The sequence below is a fragment of the Sardina pilchardus genome, chromosome 5, assembly GCF_963854185.1.
Source record: "Sardina pilchardus chromosome 5, fSarPil1.1, whole genome shotgun sequence".
Taxonomy (NCBI): Eukaryota; Metazoa; Chordata; class Actinopteri; order Clupeiformes; family Clupeidae; genus Sardina; species Sardina pilchardus.
Window position 1 is genome coordinate 26,611,772 of NC_084998.1, and position 27,557 is coordinate 26,639,328.

At 46.0% G+C, this 27,557-nt stretch overlaps 3 protein-coding genes across 5 annotated transcripts in view; 1 reads left to right on the top strand and 2 right to left on the bottom strand.

The window, feature by feature from the left end:
* acaca (acetyl-CoA carboxylase alpha) overlaps window positions 1-3,659 on the top strand; it is a 59,718-nt gene extending 56,059 nt beyond the window's left edge. For all 3 annotated transcript variants that reach the window (XM_062537115.1, XM_062537117.1, XM_062537116.1), the window contains 2 exons: window positions 975-1,111; window positions 1,651-3,659. In XM_062537115.1, coding sequence (XP_062393099.1) covers window positions 975-1,111; window positions 1,651-1,777 — 264 coding nt within the window. In that variant the 3' untranslated portion in view covers window positions 1,778-3,659. The remainder of the gene's footprint in view (window positions 1-974; window positions 1,112-1,650) is intronic.
* aatf (apoptosis antagonizing transcription factor) lies at window positions 3,660-18,683 on the bottom strand. Its single transcript, XM_062537118.1, has 12 exons — window positions 18,563-18,683; window positions 17,627-17,797; window positions 16,899-17,312; window positions 16,649-16,786; window positions 14,183-14,303; window positions 13,798-14,047; window positions 13,375-13,539; window positions 12,880-12,966; window positions 11,641-11,708; window positions 10,886-10,966; window positions 9,836-9,907; window positions 3,660-4,530 (listed from the first exon to the last, which is right to left on the bottom strand). Exons 1-12 carry the CDS (start codon window positions 18,645-18,647, stop codon window positions 4,470-4,472), a joined length of 1,713 nt encoding a protein of 570 aa, XP_062393102.1. The 5' UTR covers window positions 18,648-18,683; the 3' UTR covers window positions 3,660-4,469.
* Window positions 18,684-19,927: 1,244 nt separating this feature from the next.
* Window positions 19,928-24,570, bottom strand: lhx1b (LIM homeobox 1b). Its single transcript, XM_062537120.1, has 5 exons — window positions 24,401-24,570; window positions 23,279-23,502; window positions 22,446-22,720; window positions 21,430-21,592; window positions 19,928-20,875 (listed from the first exon to the last, which is right to left on the bottom strand). Exons 1-5 carry the CDS (start codon window positions 24,568-24,570, stop codon window positions 20,490-20,492), a joined length of 1,218 nt encoding a protein of 405 aa, XP_062393104.1. The 3' UTR covers window positions 19,928-20,489.
* Window positions 24,571-27,557: the final 2,987 nt, after the last annotated feature.

Consider the following 27,557-nt stretch of genomic DNA (forward strand, 5'->3'; position numbering starts at 1 on the left):
CTGGCATGTGCAGATAGGAGAGCAACATGCTGTTTCTTAATTAAAAGCAAACGGATTAAAAATGATTAATAAGGGCATTAAACGTTCCCGCGGACTTCAAGCGCAGACTTTTTCCTTTTTTTGTGTGTGTGTGCGCGAGGGCGGGAAGGCGGGAGAGCGGTAAACGGCCTCGGCCCACTGAGCCGCCTCCTCTCACTTTTGTTTAAAGATCAGCCCGATCGCGCCGTCCGAGGAGCCAAGTAGTGTTTTTTTTGTTTCTTTTGCGTTTTCTTTTTCTTTTTGTTTTTGTTGTTTATGTCTGAGTACTTGGCCAGGGGCGGTGTAGGGGCTGAAGGCAGGTGTCTAGGTGAAGTTGAAGGAGAGAAGGGAGGTGTCTCTGATCGCGCCACCAAATCACCCCGTGGAGCCCGAGGCAATAGCAACGGCAGGAGAGATGAAAAAAATCTGCTCAGCCACGGAGTTGTCCTCACGTTCCTCCTTTTCTCACTTGTCCTCTCAACGCCCCTTCTCTCTCTCTCTCTCTCTCTCTCTCTCTCTCTCTCTCTCTCTCTCTCTCTCTCTCTCTCTCTCTCTCTCTCTCTCTCTCTCTCTCTCTCTCTCTCTCTCTCTCTCTCTCTCTCTCTCTCTCTCTCTCTCTTTCTCTCTCTCTCTCCCCCTCCCCCTACCTCTCTCTCTCTTTTTAAGATATGATGCATTGGGGTTTTAATGTGTGATTGTATGAATGTGTGTATTGTGTTTGGTCTGTATGACGCACGCCATGATTTCATGGGTCAAGGAATGAGTCAATAAAAGGCGGTTGAACCTCTCTCTCCCTCCCTCTTTCTCTCCCTCTCTCTCTTCTTCTCTCCCTCTCCCTCTCCCTCCCTCCCTCTCTCTCTCTCTCTCTCTCTCCCTCTCCCTCTCCCTCTCCTTCTCTCCCTCCCTCTCCCTCTCCTTCTCTCCCTCCCTCTCTCTCTCTCTCTCTCCCTCTGCAGGCTTATCTGTGGGACAGTAACGAGGAGGTTGTGGACTGGCTGGAGAAGCAGCTGGCGGAGGAGGAAGGCGCGCGCTCCGTCATCGACGAGAACATCAAGTACATCCGCAGGGACCACATCCTCAAACAGATCCGCAGGTACGAGAGGCCTCGCCTGGCCCCGGCCCCCACTCCACTCCACCACACACTCAGCGTGGAGGGCCCCCTCTTGGGCCCCGCAGCGTAGCCAAGGCACACATTTACAATAGGCATACGCTCAAACACAACACACAACACGGTGTAGGTTTGGGCTCTCAAGGGAAATCATGACCTTGGGCTCGCTAGAGATGGTCTTTAGCGTTCTGAAGGTTGTTGTGCCATCGTGACTGTATCCACATTACATTTGCATGAATATTTATCATGTAAATTGTACGTATATCATTATCTTATCCTATAGCAATATTTTATTTTACTTATTGTTTATTATTCACCATTAGTTAATGGTTAGTTAGGTATTTATTTAGTTGCTGATTTATTTATTTTGGATTATTTATATTTGTTTATGGATTTGTTTTTATTTTCCTTAGTAATAGCACATTGGGGCGAGATACAAAGACTAGAAACCATGATGGGCCACTCGCCAACTATCCCATTCCATCGTAACTTTCATTTCCCCCCCCCTCTCCCTCTCTCCACAGCCTGGTGCAGGCGAACCCGGAGGTGGCCATGGACTCCATCGTGTACATGACTCAACACATCTCCCCGACGCAGCGCGCAGAGGTGGTGCGCATCCTCTCCACCATGGAGGCCCCGGCGTCGTCATAGGGACGCCCCCCGCCTCCACTGGCCCCTCCCGCGCCGAGTGGGGGATTCTGGGATAGCGGGGCCGGAGGAGCCGACGACGCGCCGACGCTCCTCGGAACACTGGAGCGGCTCCTGGCCGCGCTGTTGGCTATGATCCTACCAGGGTGGCCGGACACGGAATAGTTTCAGGCACACCGAGAGCGCCGTTGAAAACGACGACGGTTCTGAGATTCAGAGCTGTGTGTGTGCGCGCAAATACACGCTGTAGTCTTAAAGATGTCTGGTGCTCTCTCCCTCTCTCTCTCCCTCTCTCTCTCTCTCTCTCTCTCTCCAGAGCGCCTTTATGATAGACGGTACAATGCAGATTTAGTCAAGAGTGGGTTTACAAACCCTGGTAGTCCAGAATAGCGTTTGACAATTCCTGCTTAAAAAAAAAAAACTTGTAATTAACAGAGGCGTCACCTTACATCACCGAGTCACTAGCGGAGAATCAGCCGCCATTTCACCTTCCCGCCCTCCGGGAACAAAAGATGCGTCTGAGGGGGGAGGGGGGAGGAGCGGAAAATGCTATCAAGGGAACGTTTTTTGTTGTTGTTGTTGTTTGGGTTTTTTGTTATTTTTCTTCTCATTTGTTCTTCGCACATGAGAGTGTATGTGTGTGTGTGTGTGTGTGTGTGAAGTCACTGAACGCGAGTGCAGTGGCTGGATGATGAATATAAAGGGGGGGGAAACGTGTGGCTGCAGGAGAGCTGGGGGGATGGAGATTAAGCACACCTTGGGAAAGAGCACTTCATTAATGATCAAACACTGAGAGCGTGCACAGGCATGGTGATCAGCGCCATCCGACACACACACACGCACACACACGCACGCACACACACACACACACACGCACGCACGCACACAGAGGGACTCGCACAAGAGGCAAGTCCAGAGGGGCCCCCTATTCAAGCCTCACTGTTTAACACTGACCCCCTCTCCCTCTCCTCTCTCACACACACACACACACACACACACACACACACACACACACACACACACACACCAAATCCCACCAGTGATGGAAGCATATGCACCTTATCTTGCAATGCATTCTGCCAATATGCAGTGAAACATGTATTCACTGGTTCTGTTGGCCCACTTGATCTCTATCCTCCCAGCATTTGGGGACTAAAAAGGAGTTCTGTTGCAAATTTCAACCAAAACAAATGTTACATGTGTAGTCATTTACCCAGACAAAAAAATGTTTTTTTTTTCGCTTTTTTTTTTTTTTTATAACCACAAACATTAAGCACTGTAAAACTAATTTATTAAACGGCAGCAATGGTTAAGCGTAGATACTGTACACTGTAATTACATGTGCAACATGAAAGGCGGGTTGTCCGGCTTTTGTCATAACTGCTCTTTGCACTCATCTCATTGTACTACTAAACACACACGCAAGAAGAGAATCATGTAACCCATAATGAAATGCTACTGCTTTAGAGGAGACGAACGCTTAACTAATGAGGTCCAGAAGAGAGTCCTGGTGCTGATTGGAGTTCTACGAGTTTGATGATCCTCGGCAGTTCAGTGGGTTGACCTCGCGTTGACGGCAGGGCTGCGGCCGACGCCGAGCGGTGTGGGCGCGTGATGGTAGCCACGCCTGCCAGACAGCCTCATCGCATTGAAGTTGGCAGTGCCCGACCCGTGCCAGCGTCTGCTCGACGGTTAGCCCACACGTCCGCTAGGACCTTGGATTTTTCTAGAGTAAAATGCTGTTAAAGCCTGTCTTGTCATGATCATGTTACTGAAGAGATGCCGTGGTCGGTCGTCTGCCGTATGTGTCAAATGTGTACGTGTATGTGTTTACTGTGGCCATCTCTTGGTTGCCTCTGTAACTTTTAATAAAATCATACATATATTTGTTTTTGTATGGTTTATTTGCTCCCCCCCCTCACATTGTTATAATCTTTAGTAGCTGATGTACAAAACACTATTCAGACATATCCAGTCATTCATCTAGCATCCTTTGTACATGAAATGAAGGTTCACACGGTGTGACCTTGAGAAATATCACACAAGATAAATACAATGGATGAACATCATTTCAACTCTCACACTGCATACGCCTCGGAGAAGTGAAAAAGTACAAAGTGTATTTAAAATCAACTAAGTCACATTTCATGACGCTGTATTTTAAATATACAGAAAATGTACAAATCTGGCACAAAATTACAAAAAACTAAATAGTCCACAGTTCATGATGAAGGCTGCACCCAGGCTCCATGGCCCCTTCTCAACCTCTCTCCTCGATCCTCAGTCCTGCCGGCTCGTTCCCACTGATCTATGGGATACTGATGGATAGACTATCCCATTGTTGCCGCCCCATCATTCTTTATCTAGATCAGTGGGAACGAGCTGGACGACCGAGGGAGGGAGGATGGATATAAAGACGATTGAGAAGAGCCCAGTGCCCATGATGAAGGCTGCGTCCAGTCTCACTGGGCTCTTCTCAACATCGGTCCTCGGTCCTTGATGTTCTCCAGCTCGTTCCCACTGATTTATAAAGAATGTTGGGGCGGCAACAATGGGATAGTCTATCCAGTGTTCTTTATAGACCAGTGCGAATAAGCCGGAGGATCGAGGAAGGAAGGAAGGGAGGATAGATATAAAGACGAATGAGAAGAGCCCCGTGTTCCCCTCGTCCACGCTCCTGCAGGGTTAGAGGCCCTCACGCCTGGGCGGCACCACCGAGCGCGTCGCCTCCAAAGAGTGACCGATACAACTCCGTCCTGCAACCAAAATGAGATGCAAAATTCAATGAGTCACCAGGCACACCAAAACAGCTAAAAACACCAGACATTGCATTTCATGGAGGGCATCTGAAACCATCAATTCTGACTTCCCATTGTTCCCTTTTTTATTGAATCAATAGACCCTGAATCAAATCCCAGTTTCCAAATAATCAGCTTTTGTACAAATGAATCACATTTCGCGTCGAGTTTTCTGAACGTTCATTTGAGGAGACGAATCATACAATGTTCTCAAACTAACCGACCAACGTTCACTTTCAGTCTCCAACGCCTCAGCTACCTACAGCAGAGCGTCGCTCTTGCTTCGCCCCGAGCTGCCTCCAGTGTGCTGTCGGGGGGTCACAGCAGTCACAGGCCATCAGACCAACATCCCACTTGTATTTTGTGTGGGCCGTGTTTTAGGATTAAGGTTTGTCCAAACTCTTTCCTCACTCCCAGAACAAGTTGTTGACTTGGTTAAGAACTCGCGTGAGTGGCAACCCTCATCCGTACTCATCATCCACCTCTTGCATCACTTCAGGACTTCACCGTACAAATTAGCATTTTGTTCCCCTGAAAATGATCCTCGGAGCAGCTAACAAGGGAACCGTGTTGTCGTAGATTAGCATTTTTTAGCTATCGTCGAGGTTGCCGGGAGAGGACAAGAGTGTGACAAAAGACACGACACACACTACAAAACACTCCACATTTTTTGACAACATTTTTCAACACTCTCTCCCGTCCTAATCCAGATTAAGTGTGGCCCCTGCTTGCTGTTTAATGCCGAGAGACCGGCTACTTGACACACACTGGCGCTCGACCTGCTTGGGTTTTTTTTTTTTTCCTGAGGGGGGGGGGGGGGGGTGTATGTCAACTCTACACCCCCATGAGACCAGGGGTCTGCCCATTGGAGGACTGAGGGGTTGGTGGGGGGGCACTTAATCCCCAATCCCTGTTTCAAATGCACCACCAGCTCTGAGGATTACAAGCGGCAGTGATTATCATATAATGCATGCATTCTCATTCTGACAGAGGAGCACACACACACAGGCGGGGGAATTCGGAGCACAGGGACGACTGGGAGAGAGAGGATGACAGCAACCGGATAAGACTGACTACAGATGTGCTCCTCTCGGAGTGTGTGTGTGTGTTATAGAGAGAGAGTGTGAGTGAGAGAGTGTGTGAGTAAGTGAGTGTGTGAGTGAGTATGTGTATGTGCGTGTGTTATAGAGAGAGTGTGAGAGTGTGTGTAAGTGTGAGAGTGTGTGTGTGTGTGTGTGTGTTATAGAGAGAGAGAGTGTGTGTGAGTGAGCGAGTGAGTAAGAGAGTGAGTGAGTGAGTCATAAAACAAGCAAGGCAGATGTTGGTGTGTGTGTGTGTGTAGCTGGTAGCAGAGGGCTGTGTTGTGCTATAGTCTCCCTGCATGCTGGATCATTGCTGGTGTGCGACGCTAAACGCATGATTATCCGCTCAACCCCAACGGAAAACCTGTGCTATAGGAGAAGGCTTGTGGGAATGTACACGCTGGATACCCCTCCCCCTACACACACACACACACACACACACACACACACACACACACACACACACACACACACACACACACACACACACACACACACACACACACACACACACACACACACACACACACACACACACACACTTTCTCTCACCCTCATACACACACACACACACCACCCTATAGGCATTAACATTCATGGGAGCAGCAGAGCGTATCAACGGCCGTGAAGCCGGAGTTGAGATATGGTGATGGTGAGGGGGGGTGGGGAGGGGGAGTATTGGGGGGGGTGTAAGAGGGTTGGAGAGAGGAAGAGAGAGAGAGAGAGAGAGAGAGAGAGAGAGAGCATTAAAATGTAGCTGTAGCTGTGTGTGTGTGTTGGGGGTGCATTGGGCACACAGAGGGGACTTGAGGAAAAACATGAAAGAGGGAAAAGGGAGAGAAATGAGAGGAGAGGAGGAGAGGGGGAGAGGTGGTGGTGGTGGTGGGGGGGGGAGGCCCCAGCATTCATTCATTCCCCACACGCTCACACCTGGAGGAAAGGTCACGGCGAGTGGCTGTGAGTGGGGAGAGGTCGTGGGGCGCCGCAGCTCTGGCCGTACATCACCATTATCACAGCAGAGCACTGGGGCCGATGCTAATGAACAACCCCCCTCAACACCACCACCACCACCACCACTCCACCTCAGCGCTCTCCTTCCCCCTCCTAACACTCCTCTCTCCTCTCACTCTCCTCCTCTCACTCTCTCTTTTCTCAACACCACCCTCTCTTTCTCTCTTGCTCCCCCCTTCTTTCTCTGCCTCACTCCTTTACACTCTCCCTCTTTTCACTGCTCCCTCACTCATTCACATAATTTCCCTCTCTCTGTTCTCCTTCTCTATCCCTCTCTCCCTCTTTTTCACTCTGCCTGTTCCTCTCCATCTCTTTCTCCCTCTTTTCTTCTTTCTGTTTCTTCTCCTCTCCCTTCCCCTCCAGTCTACCTTTCTCTCTCCCTCTCTTTTTCACCCTCACTCTCTTCCTCTCCATTTCTTTCTCCCTCTTTTCCTCTTTCTGTTTCTTCCCCTCTCCCCCTCTATCTCTCCCTCTCTCCCCCTCTCCCTCTCTCCCAATTCAAAGGTAGCTTTATTGGCATGACTCATTAAAGCAGTGTTGCCAAAGCAGACATATAACAATACAAACAGATACAATATCTGTTTGGAAACAGATATATCTCTCTCTCTGCACAATACTGTAGGTCATGAAGGCCCTCCATATTACCCCCCACCCCACACACACCCCAACACAGGCAGCTCTGAGCAAAGGGAGCCTGAGCACCAGCAGCCTGCTGTGGCAACAAAGGCCCCTGTGGAGCCCACCTCCACGGGCACCCCACCTCCACCTCCACGGGCACCCCACCTCCACCTCCACGGGCACCCCACCCCCACCTCCACGGGCACCCCACCCCCACCTCCACGGGCACCCGACCCCCACCTCCACGGGCACCCCACCCCCACCTCCACGGGCACCCGACCCCCACCTCCACTGGCACCTCGTCTCTCCCACGGCACAGCACACCACCCTCCTGTTCTCACGCCGCTCAGCGGCCTTGAGCCATTTCTAAGACATACCTGTGTTGCCCGTGTGTATGTGTTCGTGTGTGTGTGTGTGTGTGTGTGTGTGTGTGTGTGTGTGTGTGTGTGGAGGTGAGGAAATGATTTCTAAAGGATGCTGAATGCCAGCTACCAGGTGGCGGTGGCTGTTGCTGTCGCCGTAGCTGCACATTCAGGGCTGCTCAGAGCAGAACACATGCCAGAGCGCCAGTAAACATCACACGAGGACCAGAAGAACATGGCATGCCAACATGGCAGCTATTTTTGATGTTGTTTTTTTGGAATTGCATTAGCACTGTTTGTATGAACGTGTGATAGTTTACGGCATGTGTGTGAGAGAAAAGAAAAGAGCAAGGGAGAGAGGGGGGAGAGGGAGAGAGAGTGCATGTGAGATGGGGGAAGGAAGAGTGCGAGAAAAGAGTGTGAATGGAGGAGAGAACGGAGAGTGAGAGAGCGAGAGAGAGAGAGTGTCTCGTCCTCCCTGGCTGCGTGTGCTTGAGCAATGTGGCCCTGAGTACCAGGGCGCCGCCATCAGTCAGCACGGCCTCTTCACAAACCCCACACACACTCACACACACACACTCACACTCACACTCGCCTCTCTCTGGCTCTCTCTCTCTCTCCCTCTCCCTCAGTCTGTCTTAGTCTCTCTCCCTCACAGACACAGACACAGACAGACAGACAGACACACACACACACACACACACACACACACACAAACTTCAACATCCCAGTCTGCTCCTGCACCCCTACACACACCCTCCAACATGCCCTATTCCTCCTAGTGTCCCATTTGAGCTCCCTTATGATGCTGTCCCCTCTCCTCTGATGAGAGGGAGGGATGGACAGAAGAGAGGGAGAGAGAGAGAGAGAGAGAGAGAGAGAGAGAGAGAGAGAGAGAGAGAGAGAGAGAGAGAGAGAGAGAGAGGAGAAAGGGAAAGTAAGGACAAGGAGCAGGATTAATGGGGAACATTCCTCGCTCTTGTCTTGGCGTGACAAAGGACAGAGATATATTTAAGCGCAGGGTGTGAGGCACGTGATGGCCCTTCAACGCCTCCTACAAGAAACCTTACTCTTCCCCTCAGAGAGAGAGGGAGGGAGGGAGAGAGAGAGAGAGAGGGAGGGAGAGAGGGAGAGGGGGAGTGAGTGAAGGAAGGAGGAGGAGGAGAGGGAGAAAGAGAGGGATGGGAGGAGGAAAGGGAGAGGGAGGGAGTGAGTGAGTGAAGGAGAGAGGAGGAGAGGGAGAGTGAAGGAGGGAGAAGGAGGGGTGGAGAGAGGGAGGGAAGGAAAAAAGATGGGAGAGAGAGGAGTGAAGTGACAGGGCAGACAACAAACCGCCAGTACCCAGCACCCAAAGGAAAACACCAAAAGGCAGTCGAAAGGAGAAAAATCTCTGAGAGTGTGTGTGTGCGTGTGTGTGCGTCGGTGTGACAGTGTATGTGTCTGCATGTCCGTATGTGTATGTGTGTGTGAGAAAGAGAGAGAGAGAGAGAGAGAGACTGTGTGTGTGTGTGTGTGAGAGAGTGAGAGAGAGACTGTGTCTGTGTGTTTCTCTGTGTGTGTGTGTGTATGTGTGTGAGAGTGTGTGAGAGTGTGAGAGAGAGAGAGAGAGAGAGAGAGAGAGAGAGAGAGAGAGAGAGAGAGAGAGAGAGAGAGAGAGAGAGAGAGAGAGAGAGAGAGAGAGAGAGAGAGAGAGAGAGAGAGAGAGAGGGAGAGGGAGAGGGGAATATTCAGCACATATCTCCGAAAGAGGAGCGTGAAAGGCAGTTGTTCAAGAGGGATTAGGGGGTGACGAGCAGATTCCGCGAACGGGAAAAAGTAGCACTGCTAATTAAAGTTTGGGTGTGTGTGCGTGTGCATGTGTGTGTGTGTGTGTGTGTCTGTGTGTGTGTCTGTGTGCGTTGGCGTCTGAGCGCAAGTGTGAATGTCTGTGTGCGTGCGTGTGTGTGTGTATAGGGGGCGCATGTGTGTGAGGGAGAGAAACCAAGAAAGACCGGAAGAGAGAGAGAGAGAGAGAGAGAGAGAGAGAGAGAGACAGAGAGAAGGGGGGAGGGAGAGAGATCAAGAGAGAGCCAGAGAGAGAGAGAGATAGAGTGAGCGAGAGCCAGAGTTGGGTGTTGGAGAGGGAGTGATAATTATGTCTGTTAAAGGCGTTTGGCAGGGGGGGCACACTGAGCCTATTACAGTACTCACCGTGCCTCATCATGCATAGAGCTGTGGTCCACTGGAGCCATAAAATTCACCAGCTTGCTGTGGATGTGGAACCTGTCCCAAACACACACACACACACACACACACATGGCATCAGGCACAGAACAGAGAAGCTGCCGTCAGATCAGATCAAATTAGAGTCAAAGGAATTAGAGTCCCCCCCACTCTATCCCTCTCTCCTTGTGTTTGTATGTGACTTCTCTGTCTGTGTGTGTGTGTGTGTGTGTGTGTGTGTGTGTGTGTGTGTGTGTGTGTGTGTGTGTCTCAAAACAACTACATAAATAGCTGACCCAAACACCCACCCCTTAACAGACAGAAGAAAAAAAAAAACAAAAGCATCATTAGACGTTCACTCTCGTCAGGAAAGGTTTCATTTATGCGAATCAATCAAAGCGTTGCGGGGGGAGAAACAAAGTGGAAATGAGAAAATTGACCACAGCACACACACACAGACAGAAATTCCTATTAACAGACTCAGATTATTTGTCAGGAGTAAATTGAAAAACGGCGAGGATGACGAGGGGGAGCCGATAAGATAAACTGCCTGAACGCGCACATCATTTACATAATGCATGTGGAAGACCGGGCGCTGGAGCTCCGAGGCTCTGTGACGCCGAAAAGGAATGCAATTAAAAGGCGCGTGTTTTTACAGACAACAATTTATGCTCAAAAAAACACACTCACACTTCCTCTACAAAGCCAAGCGACCACCGTTAGTCAGATTCAGAGTGGTCAGTTTTTATTACTGTCAGTGGAATGATACTAGTATAGTAAAGATTTTAGTATAGTATTTACATTTTTTTTTTCCATGGGATTCTTGGTATAAATAATTGAAAATAAATACATAAATAAGATTCCCTTCTGTGATATTTCAAAACATTTGACATAAAACAAACATTCTGTTTTCTTACTATAAGCTTCATGGTTTACATACATCTTTCCTTTTTGATGCAGCCACTGAACTTGTTACTGTGACGTTACTATGACGTTACATAACTCCCACATCCCTCTCGTCATAATTCGTACACTTACCTGACTTTGCGGCCCTTGCTGGCCTTGGTGTCCACCTTCTTCTTGATCTTACTGCGCAGCTTCTGAATGGCCAGCCACTGCCTGAGGAGAGCACAGACACACACACAAGGAATCAGGAGTATAGTATACTCTCAGGGCCAGATGTACTGACGCTTTTGCGCTCACTTCAGGCACATATGTTTCGCAATGTCCGCATAAAAAGATGGCAAAGTATGTACAAACAGGCGGCACTGAGGTAGAAACGCAAGCGGGAGCTGAGAATGTCAAATGACGCTTTTCCGTGTCATTTTAATGTCGTCAACACACAGTTAACGTCATTCAACTGCACTTTGATTGAAGTATGCCGTTCACTTGTGAACGTTCGCAAATTCTGGTAGCTGGCAAGGAAAGGCGCTGATTAGCCGATGAACTGCAGGTTTGATAAATACCACGTAAACTGAAGAATCACAGTGAATGTACGCTTTCTGCAGGGTTTCTGCAGCGCTGATAACATAACATAACATTTGCAAATATGTGTACGTCTGGCTCTCAGTCTCACTGAGCAGCAATGAGGACAATACTCAGCGGAACACAGAGGATAATACTCAGACAGGAACACAATCTCACAGCCTCAGAATACTCAGGGTTGCAGCCTAGCACTTCAGCACAGTTAGGAAGTATAGCCAGCTGGGATACGTGAAAACAACCTGCACTGGGTCCACTCAACTCTACAGTAAGAGTGGTCTGCGGAGTGACCAGAGGGGCCAAACGCTTACCTGCCCATTGCCACCTGGTCATTGGGATCAGCTGCGCTGGTCTTGCGCTCGATGAGCTCTCGAAGCAGCTGAAAGGGAAAGGAGGGGGGGGGGGGGGGGTTAGAGAATGTTCTAGACATTTTAAATACAGGCCAAGCTAACAGGAAGAGCGAGAGGTCTCCTTTTAAGTGGGCAGCTTCTGTTTTTAATATGGCATATAGCATAACAAAAATACTATGACTGCATTAACACGGCCTTTTGCCACTTCACCGAGCGTGATACACAAGGGCAGCGCTTTATGGCCGACGTCCCGCACACGCGACTGAGAGGTGTCACGGGAGCAAGCGGTTAGCGGCGCGACCGCGCTGGAAATGAGCTCTGCTCCGTTCCGCACACCCCTACACCCCCCCCCCCCCGCCCCCCTCGCTGCTCCGGTCCGCCATGCTGCGGCGAGTGGCCTCCAGCTGACACACGCGGCTAGTAAAGAGTGACACCTTTATTATCAACAGAGCGGAGGGGCCCCATTTATCTGGCCCATTCCCCAAATCTCCACGGCGGCAGCCGATCCATCAGTTTATCAGCGCCACTTCATCAGTGTCAGCCTGGCATCCCCACGCCAATCGGCTGACCTGGGATCAGCTGTGCTGCTCTGCCACATGCAGCCCCAGTAGTAGCCTGCCTGCCTGCCTGCCTACCTGCCTAGTGCCTATCTATCTACCCTAATAGTACCCTGCCTGCCTATCTATCTATCTATCTACCCTAATAGTAGCCTATCTATCTACCCCAAATAGTAGCCTGCCTGCCTATCTATCTCTCTACCCCAATAGTAGCCTGCCTGCCTATCTATCTCTCTACCCCAATAGTAGCCTGCCTGCCTGCCTCAATAGTAGCCTGCTTGCCTACCTACCCATCTGTCCCTGACCCCACAGTCAGAAAGCATGTATGAGATTTTAGAACTATTCTAATATTCTAGAACTATATTCCAGGAAATTCCATTAGATTGTGCTCTAGCACTTACACCAGAGAGGGTTAAAGCGGATAGTAATGAAGGATCTTCTTTGCTTACACCATAGAAGACCATCAAATGAAGCATTCCCGAGCTCTACACCAACTTCATTTGAACTAAGCCATCAGTGAGCCTTCCTCTGGAAAACCTTTCTACAGGCCAGCGAAATATATACGTTTCCGTCAAGGATTTGCAGCTCGGCACAAACAGGGTTTACCCTAATACGCTGGAAAGGTCAACTGAGCTCCACTTACCTGGTGATAAAAGTCACTGTCGTCGAAGATCTCCTCGTCCAGGTCTTTGAGGTGTGCGTTGGCCTTCAGCATGGCCTGCTCTACCGCCTGGAGGAAGCGCAGGAGACAAGACAAGAGAGAGAGAGAGAGAGAGAGATTATCCCTACTCTGGTGACATAGGGACTTATGTTCTACACAGACACGGACAGGAACATTCGAAAGAACACGAGCTGGAGACGTCTGGTGCTGAAACCTAGCGCTGTTGGTTAACCTGTGCAGGTCCTCCTTCCAGTCGCTGGGACAGCTTTCACACATTAGCTGGATGCCAGGTGGACACAGGTCAGACTGCTGTCATTGGTTAGCAGATTCTATTAAGATATAAGCAGTCTCTCTAAAGCTCTACCTGGTGTCTCTAACATAAGCTCTGTTTCAAGATAGACACTAGACAAAAGGCCTCTTATAATGTCTCCTTTCTTCTCTCAATCGATCACTCGTCATCTCTCTCACTTTCTTCACCTCTTTTTCTGTAGTTGCTGGCTCAGGCACAGGGGCGACGATCTCGGGCTTGCCCAGGACTCGGAACTGGGAGCGGCGCGTCTGCGTGCGGCGGACTAACCTCTCCTTATCCATCAGCACGTGCTCAACCTGTGTCAGAATGTTCCGGTCAAATGACCCAAAACCCTGTAACAAGAGACAGAAAAGCACGAAGGACATCTGTTATTCAGGCAGCACTGTACAGACCTGGACAACAAACACATGAGTGAGTGAAGCACCTTACACCAATCAGACCAACATACTGCAAGAAAATCAACAATACACGATTTGACAATACAATAATATTGAATATTGAATTTCCCCTTGGGGATCAATAAAGTATCTATCGATCTATCTATCTAATACATCGCATCCGCTTCAGACAGAAAAACAGCTGGGTCTTACCTTGGTGGTCTTGCCCATGGTGAGTCGTGTCTTGTCGTACCACTTCTGCAGGGTGCTGTTGCGATAGGGCTCAAAATTGGCAAAGCGTTTGGTCATGAAATCGGGATACTCTGACATTTCAAGTTTCCGCTTGAGAGCCCCTCCGTTTTGCGAGCCCTTCGACTTCTCTTCATCTTCATCTTCATCATCGTCGTCATCGTCTTCGTCCTCTTCATCCTCCTCATCCAGATCACTATCCTCCATGGCTTTACTGTGTACAACAAATTCAAATGTATTAAGATCGGGCCACTGACTTTGAGCCTCCGGTAAATTCCCATGTGCAAGAGCCATCTAAGATCAGTACAGTAAGACCAGTAAGATAGTGCTCTACTCTGGCTTCCAGTACCTCTTGCTGTTTGCGCTCCATGCCTTGCCCTGGGCGATGACCCTGGTCTCCGGGCTCTGCAGCAGGAGAAGATCCTGAAGGTCCACTAGGGACCTCTGCAAGGCCTTCAGCGCTTTGTGACCTGGGTGGACAAAGAGCGGACTTTAGGAATAGGAATTGGAATTGGAATTTTAAAGCATTGCAGACGGCCCCCGGCTGTGGCGCAACTGGCTGGGGCACCTGCACTGTACGCCGGCGACCCGGGTTCGATTCCTGCCCCATAGTCCTTTCCGGATCCCACCCCAACTCTCTCTCCCGTTCACTTCCTGTCACTATCCACAGTCTCTATCATTAAAGGCATAAAAGGCCAGTATACAAACATTGCAGACGATTGCATCTTGTTAAGCTTCCACTGTTGTTTTTGTGCTGTTCCAAGTTTACGCCAAAAACAACAACAGGAGTGAAGTCCCACATGCGGCCTTAAGCGTCATGTCAGCATAACAGCGCACAACACAGGCATTTAACAATGGCACATGCTCCGACTATACTTAACACATCCTCCGCCACCTACCATTCACACGTTCTCTCGCCACCTCCAGTACACAAATCACACCACAACACAAGTCACAACACGGAATGCAAATGGGGAGCTCTCGTGAAAAAATCTGGAGGAAAAACTGAAAAAATGGGAACTACTATATAAAGACAAACCAACAGATGCAACAATCGTTAGCCTATACTAGCTGTTTGTCAAACCTTTGCGAACTGTTCTCCAATGTTATCCTTGTCTCTGCCAGGTAAATAATGAATGCCATGCTTTTGCTAGAGCTGTATCAGATAGGCTTAATCCAGGAGTTAATCATTGCCCTATTGATGGTTCCAGTAATGCTATTCAACCCTTCATCACCAAACTACACTCCCTCCCATTCACAATCCACCATCAATTAAAGCACGTTTGTCACTTCAAAAATCTGCAATAACCCTTGAGCGAGAGTACACCGCCGCCTCCCGACTCACTTGTCAGCATTTATTAGGGCACCATATTTAATGTGGGACGGCTACAATCCAGCCCCTGCCTGCCTTCCTTCCATGACAGGAGAACGGGTGGGTGTGGGTCGCATGCTCTCAACACACACACACACACACACATGCACACACACACACAGGCGTACGCACACACGCACGCACACACGCACACACATGCATACACAAACACGCGCACACACACACACACACACACGGGCGCGCGCACGCTGGTCCTGCCATCTTCAACTTTAATCAAAAGTACACTGGCACAGCCAAGCGCCCTCCCTCCTGCTCATAATACGGCGCTGCTAAGGATTCAGGAGGAAGGCTGCACATCAATCACTCGCCTCCCTTTTATACCCGCGCAATAAATATGCAAATGAGGACGAGCCAGGAAGCTTTCAGATCTGCGCCCCGTAGAAAAAAAAAAAAGAGAGAGAAGGAGGTGGGGGAGGAGGAGGGGTGGTCACACACACAAAAGTATTAATTGCCCGTGGCCAGAAGAATCCTATTAACTGCGGCGGTTGATTATCAAACGGACGGTGATTTTCACCAGGGTGGTAAGCAGTGGAGGTGGCGGTGGTGGTGGTGGCGGGATCACCTTTGGTTTAACAAAATCTCACCACAACAGTTTAGTGTTTAGCAATAATCTACCCCCCCCCCCCCCCCCCCCCCCCCCCACCCCCCCACCTCTGCCTATATTGGCTAATTCTGTGCAGAAGGGGGAAACACATTATAGCCACACGTGTGTGTCTGTGTGTATGTGTGCTGAATGTATCGACCAGTGGCTTACAGCTTACATACATAAAAAAAAGCCTCTGGTAAGCTTGGCAGTGACACTTACATTGCTAAGCAGGGAACTTGATATGCTGCATAGATTCTTTCAAATCTCATGTCATATTTCATTTTTTTTTTTAAAGATACCTGGATACTGTGAAGATTGTATATGAAATAGGCTAAATAAATGAGTTGCTACTGACTGCTTCTGTAACTCATTACATTTCATATCTAAATACATCTCACAAGGAAGGTACTCTCCAGCCATTACTGTACTGTGCTGAACTTCCTATCAGCACACACACAGCACATATATCAAGGTTGCCTCTTCACTGTTGTTTGCATGGGCTGATCTCTACCACATCAACTTGGATAACAGTAAAAGTTGGAGACCAAACTCTCTCTGCAGATGTGTCCAGCATGTCTGTCCATCATATAAGCAGGACAGAAGGGCCAGAGGATCAAGTCGGAGAGTTCTGTTTGAGTGGTCATTGGACATTCTAGTTTTTGTTGCAATAATATAATTAACTAATGAATCTACAAGCCACAAGCGTCCTGCCCTCCTACAGTAACAAATAAGTCTGTACACAGATAGAGCACAACAACGATAAATATTGTCGGCATACTGGAGTAAAAAAAATAAAACTTCTTTTTGACTTAGAGAAAGTTTATGCCATCACTCACTGTTCTTCAAGGCTCCTGAAAACTGTGCGTCTCCCTTGTTCTTGAACTCCGGGAAGGTCTGGGGCTGGGGAAGCTGATTGGCCGTGGCCAGAGCTTTCTGGAGCTTGATCCTGCTCTCCAGAAGCTGGTCCCAAAGAGCTGCGGAATGAGAACCAAGACGGAGAGTTGCAGACATTCACCGGGGTCTCAATTTCAAATAGATGACTAAATAGTCCCTCTAGGTAAATAGAGTGAAGAGAACATAACATACCAAGCTGATTTTTCACACACATTCCCTTTTCCACTTCTTCATCAACCTTCTCTTTAGAAAATGTCATCACAGCATCAGCGTCCATCTCATCATCCTCTTCCTCCTCCTCATCTTCCTCTTCCTCTTCCGATCCTTCTGAGCCGTCTTCATCTTCCTCTCCGCTATCTCCTTCATCATCCTCTTCACTTACTCCAAGGTCATCCATTCCTTCTGTTAGTTTGCGAAAGTCTGTCTCTTTTGGAAAGGTGATATCGGCACTTTTCAGTTTAGTTTTCACCGGAGCATCCTCGTCACTTTCTTCCTCATCCTCTTCTTCATCGTCAACACCCTCCTCATCGTCATCATCGTCCAATTCATCACTTTCACCACCTTCATCATCATCTCCGTCGTCACCAGTGTCATCATCCTCCTCATCTGCATTGAAAAACAATTGTGTTTCATTCTGTTACCATCACTAAGATCTTCAGAATTCATATCAAATTTACCACCAACAAGCAAGATCTCAAACCATGTAATATCACAGGATTTAAAAAAGGAGCTGTTTAATAATAATAAAGTTTAATATTTGGTAACTTTAAGCACACAAACTGAGTAGATACATTCGCAAGAATGTTCTTCCATACATTATATCCAATCACATTTTTTCCCCATACTTTGCATCAAATGTACATTTATTATACAAGTTACAAGTGATGAAGATGTGGACGTGATTGAGTCAGCAAACTCACCTGATCCTGCTACTAGTTTCTGCAGTTCCTTCCGAGATGTCGCCTTCCCCGCATAGCGCTGGTCAGTTTCTTCCAAGATGTGGGAACTACGTTTCTTGAGCCCTGAGACTGAAGTGTAGTCCTCCTCCTCATCGCCCTCATCGAACTTCTCTATTACCCTGGCCTTAGTGGCTGTAAAATAGAGGGGGAAATGTATGTTTTAGAGGTCTGACATCTCTGAGTGAATGTCACAGTATGCTTTATTGGGGACGGATAGGGGTTAATTCTATACCAGATGGCCAAAATTAGCCATTACCAATTACAAAACGGCATTATGAGTTGATCAACAGTTTAAGACAACTTGAGGAATGAACATGAGCATTCAGAAAATATACATTACAAGTTGGTAACGTGGCAATAACTGATTGAATGTTATTTCATGTACACTTCATCCTACTCACACACACACACACACACACACACACACACACACACACACACACACAGTCACTCACTCACTCACTCACTCACTCACACACACACACACACACGTATAATTTATTCGTCTACCTCGTAGGCTAAGTAACAATAAATTCACACAGATCTTGTTTACGAACAAGCTATCTAATGTTAGACGGCTGTCGAACAGTAACTGTCTAAACTAATGTTCAAATTAGGGAGTTACCGACTGGCTGGCTCAGCTGACACACAAACACAGACAAAGATGGTACACAGCGGGAATTAATACATCAGAAAATGACTCGTTGATTGTTTCTCTTCATGTGTCCGTCTAGTTTACAACTTCCATGCTATCACCACACACAGACACCAACACGCCGCTTGCACGCCACGCCGCCGGTGGAAGAGCATGGTGGGTCACGTACAGCGGACATATCCCTGAAATCTGAAGTTAAAGATATGACTACCGAGTAGCCCAGGCATTGTACAAGACCCTACCTTCATCTTGATCGTCCTCTGGATCTGTGAACTTTGGTAATGGATTTAATAGATCTTCTAACTGTTGTGATATAGAGGAAGCCATAGTCTTCGTCTGTTGTCGACTGATGAGGCTTGAGAATGGCACATCTGTGTGCACTATCGCCACCAGCTGGACTGGAGTATATAATGTACATGAGAGTCGTCTACATGGGCTCTTTTTTTTCTACCAGAGAGCCTGTGTGTAGAATGGCCAGGCCCAGGCTACAGAATTACTGTAGCCTATCCAAATAAAATAACAAAACTCGTGCTTTGAGCCATGAGCACCTTCATCCATACGAATTTTACTACAACCTACTTTTTAACAGCTTATAACATTGAATAGGTTGGCTGGGTCAAACAAATGACGTTCAGACTCCCACGCGGTGGTCTTAATTCTTTATCGGCCAGCCTTTCATCCAAAGCGTGAGCATGTTTCTTGATGCTTATATCTCCTGCATCAATTCCCTGTATGTCAGTGTAAAAATCAATCACCCGTGACAAATGTAGAATATATGGGCATTGGGCGGCATAGTGTGTAGTTAGCCTTATTGTGCATTTAGGGAAAAAATGTAGGCTTACTATTAAACACTAGACTAGGTATTCTTTTAAAAAGGGTATAAAATGGCCTTCTAGTAATATAGATATTTTAATTCAGTGTTTGGAATACATTCAAAATTGAAACATTCAATTTTTGAAACATTCTAAAATGTATTGATTTAACCTATATCTATTAAAAAAAATGATTTTTTTTTTTTAAAAAAAGCCTTTCCCTTTTCACTTCAGTTCATTCGGACATAATAGGAGAAGCTTTGGCCTATACAAAACATGGAAGAAAATAGAATCAATATTGAATTAAAATTAATATTACACACTGGGTTATGGCCTATGTCAGTTTGTGAGGAATTTTCCAAATTTCCCACAAAGGCTATGCTTCATCAACTATCAGCAGAAACTGGTGAGCTTGAAATAATAAAAGAACAACCACTGTGTAAAAAAAACTCATAATTTATTGTGCTGCAGTTTTTGGTGTCTGTCTGTTATTTGTCCTCCCGTGGTATATTCACAAACTAGCACAGTGAAATCATACAAACAAAAATAACAAGTAGGCCTAGAACACATACAAAAGTTTGGTTGGTGCTTGAAACACATTCTCCAGTGCCAAGAGGCCATTAGCAATGTTAATATTTCCAACCCCTGAAGAGAATGCTCGTAAACAACAGTTCATGTCAACTACACAGCATAGCTGAGACATTTTAGAAGGTAGACTTCATTTTACAATTCAAGTTGTTTGTTCATAAATAAAGGGTTAACAGTTCTCCATGTGAAGACGTCTGTGTGAAGGCCAAACTTCTGAGATTTGGTGGATTAGAAAAAAAAGATTCACAGACATGTATGATCGGTCCTAAGGAAAATGTGTTGTTCGATGGTTTCAGGTGTCAGTATCTTTACAGGCAGCAGAGTCTAATGAGAATTAATGTCATAATACCACTAGACACCTAAGCTGCCTAAACAGCATTACATCCAACCTTAAATGTCTGCAACAGTCCCAATCACATGTCTTTGTTAAATGCAAATCCATAGACCATTAACCAGCAAAGGACTACAGTATAGTTCCATTGTTGCAAGTTGCAACAATTATGTCTTTATTACAGAAACACATCATATAAATACAACAATCAAGATGGTGGATAAAATGGCCAACTTGTAATATTTGCTCTAATGAATAAATACAAATAATTAATCAATGAAATAAATAATAAATACTCACATAAATAAATTTGAATATTTAAATAACAACAGAACAATAAAAATAGTCCAGGCCCTAAGTGTTCTGAGCCAGTGTAGAGTGCCATAGCCTTTTCCTCTTCCTCTTCCTCTTCCTCTTCCTCTCTGTGTGCTGCCCCAGCTACCAGACCGTGCCTTCACTCATCTCTGAGGACGTGTGCGAGAGCTGGTTGCTGTAGCCACTGCCGTTGAGGGACAGCGACGTGAAGGGCGTGCCGGGGCCACACATCTCGCTGGAGATGCTCTGCATGGAGGCCGGGCCGCTGGGCTCCGGGCTGGGCGAGTCCCTGGCGTGCTGCTGCGTGATGATGTCCGTGTAGCACGGCACGTCGCCCGCCGGGTGGTGCCCGGGGTGGTGGTGCTCCCCCAGGCTCCCCAGGGGGGTGCCCGCTGGCACCGAGGAGGGAGCGTAGCCCAGCTCCCCCGGGGTCTGCGCCTGTGACGAAGGGGGGCCCTGAGGGAAGTAGTCGTAGTTAGCCCCTGGGCCGTAGTACTCACCTTGATAATCTGGGGAGATTGAACAGAGTGTCAAATTAAGAGAGAGGGTGTGTGTGTGTGTGGGGGGGGGGGGGTACAATCCAATGCAGGCTGAGGATGACTATGGTCACACAGCCAAATTATGTGCAAACGTGTGTAGCAATTTCAGGCTTATCAGTTTATAGGCATAGAGATGACAGATAAAAACAACACAGAAAATCACATTGCAAATACAATGGACTTAATTGGGTATGTCTTAATTGGGAATTGACTTAATTAACTGGAAGGTTTAAATTAAAACCTATGCCTATGTATTAAAAAGATTGCATACACATGTTTTTTTTATTGCCACATGGTTGGTGTTCAGGCCTATTATCAAAATAGGGAATTCTGCCATATTTTTTTGCAATCTATTTGACAAGAAAATGGCTGCTGAAACTTGCAAGTCTCAAATGGCACCGAATCCCTTACAGGGACTAGCTATAGCATGAATTGTACTTGCAATCATAGCCTACCATATACTAGGCTATACCAATGTAAGAGTATAACCGAATAAGTCAGAAATACAACACAGGTTTACATACCTCCGTAGGAGAAATGCGCGTTCGGCATGAGTTCACCAGGCTCTAGCCGGTCCATCAGCGTCCGCATCCTTCTTGGACTGCGGAAAAAAAGATGCCTCCTGGTACTCAAAGCACTTAGCTGCTTCATTCGTCGTTCTTTTGATCTCCTATTCTGGAACCAAACCTGCGTTTCAAAGAAATAAAATGGTGTGAGTAGACTGATCCCAAACGGTGCAATAAGGCAAAAAATAGCCACATGACGTCTCAAATATGGGAAAAGGACGTGTAATTTCCCTGTAAAAGAATGATAACAAAACGACCACAAGGACAGGCTATACACAAATATAAATCAAGAAGCCTAAAAACCTATACTCGCACTGATGTATCATAATAATTTGGCAACGGTCTATTCATTTTTGCACTGTGCTTTTCCCTCTCAGCTTGGGGCACGTCGAAAGTATTGCGGGGTTTGAGCCCTTTATGTTGGACCATACAGGACACACCGTTCTGAGATGAATTTGTGTACCTGACGAGATTAACACTAACTATCCCACATCGACATTCGATAAGACTTTTATTCCAGTTCACAGCAGGCAATAACCAGAATGAATAAACTAGTGTCACCCTTGACGATAGGTTAGGCGTCTGACGGTCAATCAGCATCCAATCTAACGTTCAAGGTTATTCTGGCAAAATTACTTTATATCCAGCAATGCAAAGGAAACACGTCAGTTTCATAGTGGGTTTATGGGAGTGGTTTGCAAATAATGCTTCACACCAACCAATATCTAATTTTTAAAAATACATAAAAACAGGCCCCTAAATACTAGAGCGTCAGCTTCCAGGCTATACTTTCCAAGGTACCATGTTCTATAACGGCCAACGCACTGAGGCCTATAGATTTATTTTGAAATTAGTTGGACAGCATTTCATTTCTCTAATCAATGGTCAATCCACTATCCACGTCTTGGAAATACAGACTGACAGTTGACTCCATTGGTAACCGAAGGATGTCGTTAGATGTCAAATAGCCTTGCCTGAATCACTCTCATATTGAGTCCAGTTTCCTGCGCGAGCTGCTCACGGATGTGCCTGGTGGGCTTTGGTGTGGCTGCAAACGCAGCTTTCAGGGTCTCGAGCTGTTTTGCTTTGATGGTGGTTCGTGGCCCTCGTCGTTTTGTCCCCGTGTTCTGTTCCTCATTCTCATTGTTGCAGGGTTCCTTGTCTGATAAATGTCCAATTTCAGAGTCTTTTCCGTCGTCCTGTGGATCCTGTGAGTCTGGGGATAGACTTGGGTCACTACATGTCGTAACTGTAAAATATGAAAACAAATGTATTATTTTTCACCTTCCTTTTTTTTCGTGCGCAAATGGTTACAGTTACAGTAGGCTAATGCTACAGTAAGTATAGGCCACACGTTCCATTAAGCATATCCTGCCAAATCTATTTTTCATTCATAATGCAATAATATTATGTGGACTAGACAGGAATGGAAAAAATAAAATTGCAATGTCAATAATAATAATAGGTAATAATAATAATAATAGCCTAATAATAATAATAATAATTATAATAATAATCACACGTTTGTGTTGTTGAATTTGTAGTTTAGACAGAATAATACTTATTTTCAGAATTTGTCCCTAGCATAACATTTTGCCCATGACAAAAGACAGGTTTCTTTTTTTTTTAGGCCATGTCAAAATAGTGAGATGGGCTTGGCTAAGGCCAATTCATTGTCCAGTATAGGCTAGTAAATTCTCACTTCACCATGTGCGGTATTTAGGCAACAATGATAATGATTTGAAGTAGGCTAAATAGCGAATTTTTGTAAATCAAGATAAATGACATTTCATTTGCCATGGCTTACCTGAGAGAAGGGTGGTGTCTTTGCCGATGCTACTACTCAAGTAGTCTTCTTTACACATGAATTTATAATCATCTAAGATATACAATTCTTCGCCAGTTGAAAGCTGCTTGTTGCAAATTATGCAGGTGAAACAGTTCAAGTGAAAAACTTTGTTCCTTGCTTTGCGAACCAAATCGTTGGGCAAGATTCCTTGTGCACAACCTCCGCATTTGGTTCCATACCTCCTGTAAGACATTTCAGAAATATTACAATTACAAAGGGACCTCGAATGCAACACAGACAACGAGAAACGGGTAAACGGGTAACGCGTAAATATTCAAACAGCAGCAAGAGATTCTCCAGTGCTCTACACGTTAACAAAGGTTAATAATTGAACAAAGCCCACAGATTGTCATCATTGTTTAGGCCCACCCCGATGTAAAAAATAAAAACAATTGAAATCCCCATGCGGTCCTCAATATTTGCACCACATTGCGGGATGCATTCATTTGTTTTTCAAATAGTTTACTCTAAGAATACCCTGGTAAATTTAACAAATGCTATTCAAGATAAGGGAAACCATTGTAACTCTGCATTTATGCAAATGTAGGCTACTTATTCAAAGTTCTCAAATGTGTGCTGACTGTGTGTCTGTGATTGCTCTGTCTGCTGGCTTCCTCTGTGAGTCGATTTATTATTCAAATCCACTTATCACGTTTTCATTCGAGTTTTGGCAAACAAGCGGGTCTGCACGCTAAGATTGAGCCGAGGCGGGACACACTTCTGTCAAGACGAGCTGGCATAATTCTCCTTCCCCGCAGCTCGCCTGGCAGCCGTAGCTTGTAAACAATGGGCTATTCCATGAATCTGTCTTGGAACACGTTGATGTGTGTCTTTAATGCATCAGCTTTCGCATATCATCACCAGAGTCTTGAAATGGGGAGCAGTGAGGTCCCTTGACTTACACTGGTGACAATTTAACAATGTGTTGAAATTTTGGTACCACGAACGCGGGCGCGTTCACAGCATCCCTCTGCCTCTGTGTGTGTGCGTGTGTGTGTGTGTGTGTGTGTGTGTGTGTGTGTGTGTGTGTGTGTGTGTGTGTGTGTGTGTGTGTGTGTGTAAAAACCTCCAGGTACGTACCTAAAGAAATCATTCTTGCAGTAGAGTCTCCCTTCTCTAGAGAAGCATTTCTCAGTTAAATTGCATTTACATTCACAACACTGTACGCATTTGGCGTGCCAAGCTCTGTCCAGAACGTTGAGTAAAAATCGGTCCAGGATAGGCCTCTCGCACCCCGCACAATGCACCATGTTGCTCAGCCTACAGTTCGCCTGAGAAGTCTTAAATGATGGTACTCTGCCCAGGGAAGTTCTTGCGTCACCTTACACAATTATTATGAGGTGCTCCGCAAGTCTCCGTCCACAATCAAGGCAATGAGGTTCATTCGGTCTATATATCCACCTGGTTTAAATCCACTCCGGTCGAAATACGGACAATTCGTTTAAAGACATATGGCGGGATGTCAATCGCACGAACTCACTGAAGTTCCAGTTTATGGAAAACCGACACAGAAATTAAAAACATGAGGTCCCCAGATATCCAGTGCCGAGCATAGGCATGTGATGTACAAAATTATTTCAGTTGCAAGGATGCTCAGGTACCGACGTTGTCACCGACAAGGGAAATCATCAGGGCATAATTCCAGGTAATGGTAGTGTACAAAAACAACAACTTGAAATGCGCTTATCATCCAAAATCAAGGCTGTGATTCCCAAGAGCTCATTAACGGTGCCGTGGGCCTCTGTCTCTCTCCTCGTGTCTTGGGTGGTCAAACCTCTGAAATTCTTCCTGGAGCGAGAAGGTTACCCTTATGCTGAGCAGCATCACGTCATAGCACAGGATAGCCAATCAGAGCCTTGCTATCCAAGTGACAATTACCATCCTTTGAGCGGTTTGCGGTACACAGTTCAGAGCGCAGGATAGGAACAGTCAGTTCCGAGAATTATTGTATCAAAAAAATATGAAATAACAAGAAAGCAGTAGTCTATAGTTAAATTGTTAAGCATTTTAACACAGATTCTAAACAATGTTTGGATTAGAATTTTCTTTCCATTCTTTTTTTGTTTGATTTTATCTAAAATGATTTTAGAGGCCGGAGAAGCCTTATTTTATTTTATTTTTGAGCGTTGAAAGCCTTTTTACGAAAATCGGGAAACAGTGATGTGTTGTCGGGTTTTTTATTATTATTATTATTATTATTATTATTATTATTATTCGTCGGTCTGATTGAGCTCAAACGTTTTTACTGAGCGACTCCGGATTAAGAGGAAACATTCAAATTTTTCAGAAAATTACATACATCAGACACCATTGGGGCAACCCCAAATTGGTATATCATAGATCATATATCTTCTATCATTGCCTAAAACGTTATGCAGTCTTCTAACAAATATCTTTCTTTCAGTTTGTTGCAGGAGGCTAAGCCTGATACCGTGGCAATGACGGTGGGACATATTGACATAGGACATAGGGATGACCATCCCAGGCTATACGCAGGACTTGTAAATGTCTGTTGTCTTTGTACAGGAGTTATTCAAATAGTTTTGGGGGGACTTGGTGTGTTGCGCGTAAAAGTAGCTTAATAATGGAATCTGGTTCGCTCTAGGAGACTTGTCATTTTGAAATGTGCAAAAATTTGAACTCCGCAAAATATTGAAATACACATATATTTTTAGAGGAGATGCTAACGTCCATTCTTGAAAATATGCCAACGAAAACTCATTATCATACCTGCAAACTATTAATCTAGACAAAAAGTCCAAAAGTAACATTGGCTACCTTTTTAGACTGCGTTATTATATCCAATACCAAGGCAATTGTTTTTAAGGTAAGGTGTTAGGCACCTATTGTAGCCTAACCGTGACTACACATCTTTTAAGTATTAGCCTATATTGAGGGCCTCTCAATGTTTTGAAGTTGAGGAAATTACTCACAGGGCCAACAGCACACGTAATGTTCCACGTGGACGTGAACTGACAGGGTATTTCAAAACTATTCCTGATTAAATCAAGGGGTTTCCTAGTATTTTACTTAATTATCTGCCATGGCTGTATACATGTCAACCTTTCCACATCAAAGAACTAGTCTATTTTATTTAAAATCAAAACCAGCCTAGGCTAGGTTGGCCTAATCATAACTATTCAATCTTCTGTCCGTAATGAAAATAACGCATGGCGCTCTTACAATTATACCGAATACCGAATCTCTAAGTAGACTACCCACAAATGATTTGGAAAACAGCGACCATCAATTCCACCTGAGATGAATGTTTCTCTACATATATACCTATGTGAGGGTGAGAGGCCATGGATCACTAATGATCATAATATAATGTCTGGTGAGAGACACTGCCTCACAGCAGATAGTATCTCACAGCGGGTGCACATGGGACAATCTGCGAGGGTGGAAAGACCGAGATAGTGGATTGTCTACCTCACAGAATCCAACTAGCCTCAGTCCTGTTCACCCCTGATATCAATAGCCTAGGGACACGTCTCTCAACAATAGATAGAGCAGACGGGATTAGAAATATCTCTAGTTTCGTTTGTGACCAAACGTTTGAGGTTCTACTGCACTGTCACCAGAAAAGTGGTAAGAAAATAAATGGAAACACCATGTTGCTTTTGAGGCAATGGAGGGTATTACAGGGGATAATAATAATAATAATAATAATAATAATAAACATATTATTGTGGTATTATTGTTGTTGCTATTATTATTAATAATAATAGGCTAATAATACTACTAATAATAATAATAGGCCTATATCCATATTCAAAATCATTATTTCAAACGATTGACCATTGTCCAATATCAATATGATGAAGAGCAAACAGTCGCTCTATTCTGAATGTAAAGGCTCTGTAATGCAAAAAAAAGATAGGCTATCTGGAGAAAGAGGCAAAGGCCAACACAGGCCACATATCAGTCGAATGAAACGTTTGTCCATGGAACGGTCCACAACCCGTCACCAACTCCTGGATTGCCTGTAGACGCAGGTCTATTGGCTGTAGTGAGATTGTCGCCATCACCCAACTACTAAATTGATCATCATTTTGAGCTCAGCTGATTCAATTTATGAAACGTGTTGCTAATAGGTTGCATTTAAAGCAGACTGTGAGTCGGGTCCACTGGGGCTCAGTTCTGAGCTGAAGGACGGGCTTCATTTTATAGCCTATATAGATCAGGGGGGAGGCGACACCATATTTTCAGAGCTAGAGTGATGGTCTAGTTCACC

Coding starts and splice junctions, on each gene's coding strand:
- aatf (XM_062537118.1), bottom strand. CDS start 18,647: ATGGCTTCCTCTATATCACAACAGTTAGAAGATCTATTAAATCCATTA. Junction 12,967..13,374: donor CAGCAACTACAGAAAAAGAG/GTGAAGAAAGTG, acceptor CGCTTCCTCCAG/GCGGTAGAGCAGGCCATGCT. Junction 11,709..12,879: donor ACAGTGACTTTTATCACCAG/GTAAGTGGAGCT, acceptor TTTCCCTTTCAG/CTGCTTCGAGAGCTCATCGA.
- lhx1b (XM_062537120.1), bottom strand. CDS start 24,570: ATGGTGCATTGTGCGGGGTGCGAGAGGCCTATCCTGGACCGATTTTTA. Junction 23,503..24,400: donor TGCAAGAATGATTTCTTTAG/GTACGTACCTGG, acceptor AATGTCTTACAG/GAGGTATGGAACCAAATGCG. Junction 22,721..23,278: donor AGACACCACCCTTCTCTCAG/GTAAGCCATGGC, acceptor CATATTTTACAG/TTACGACATGTAGTGACCCA.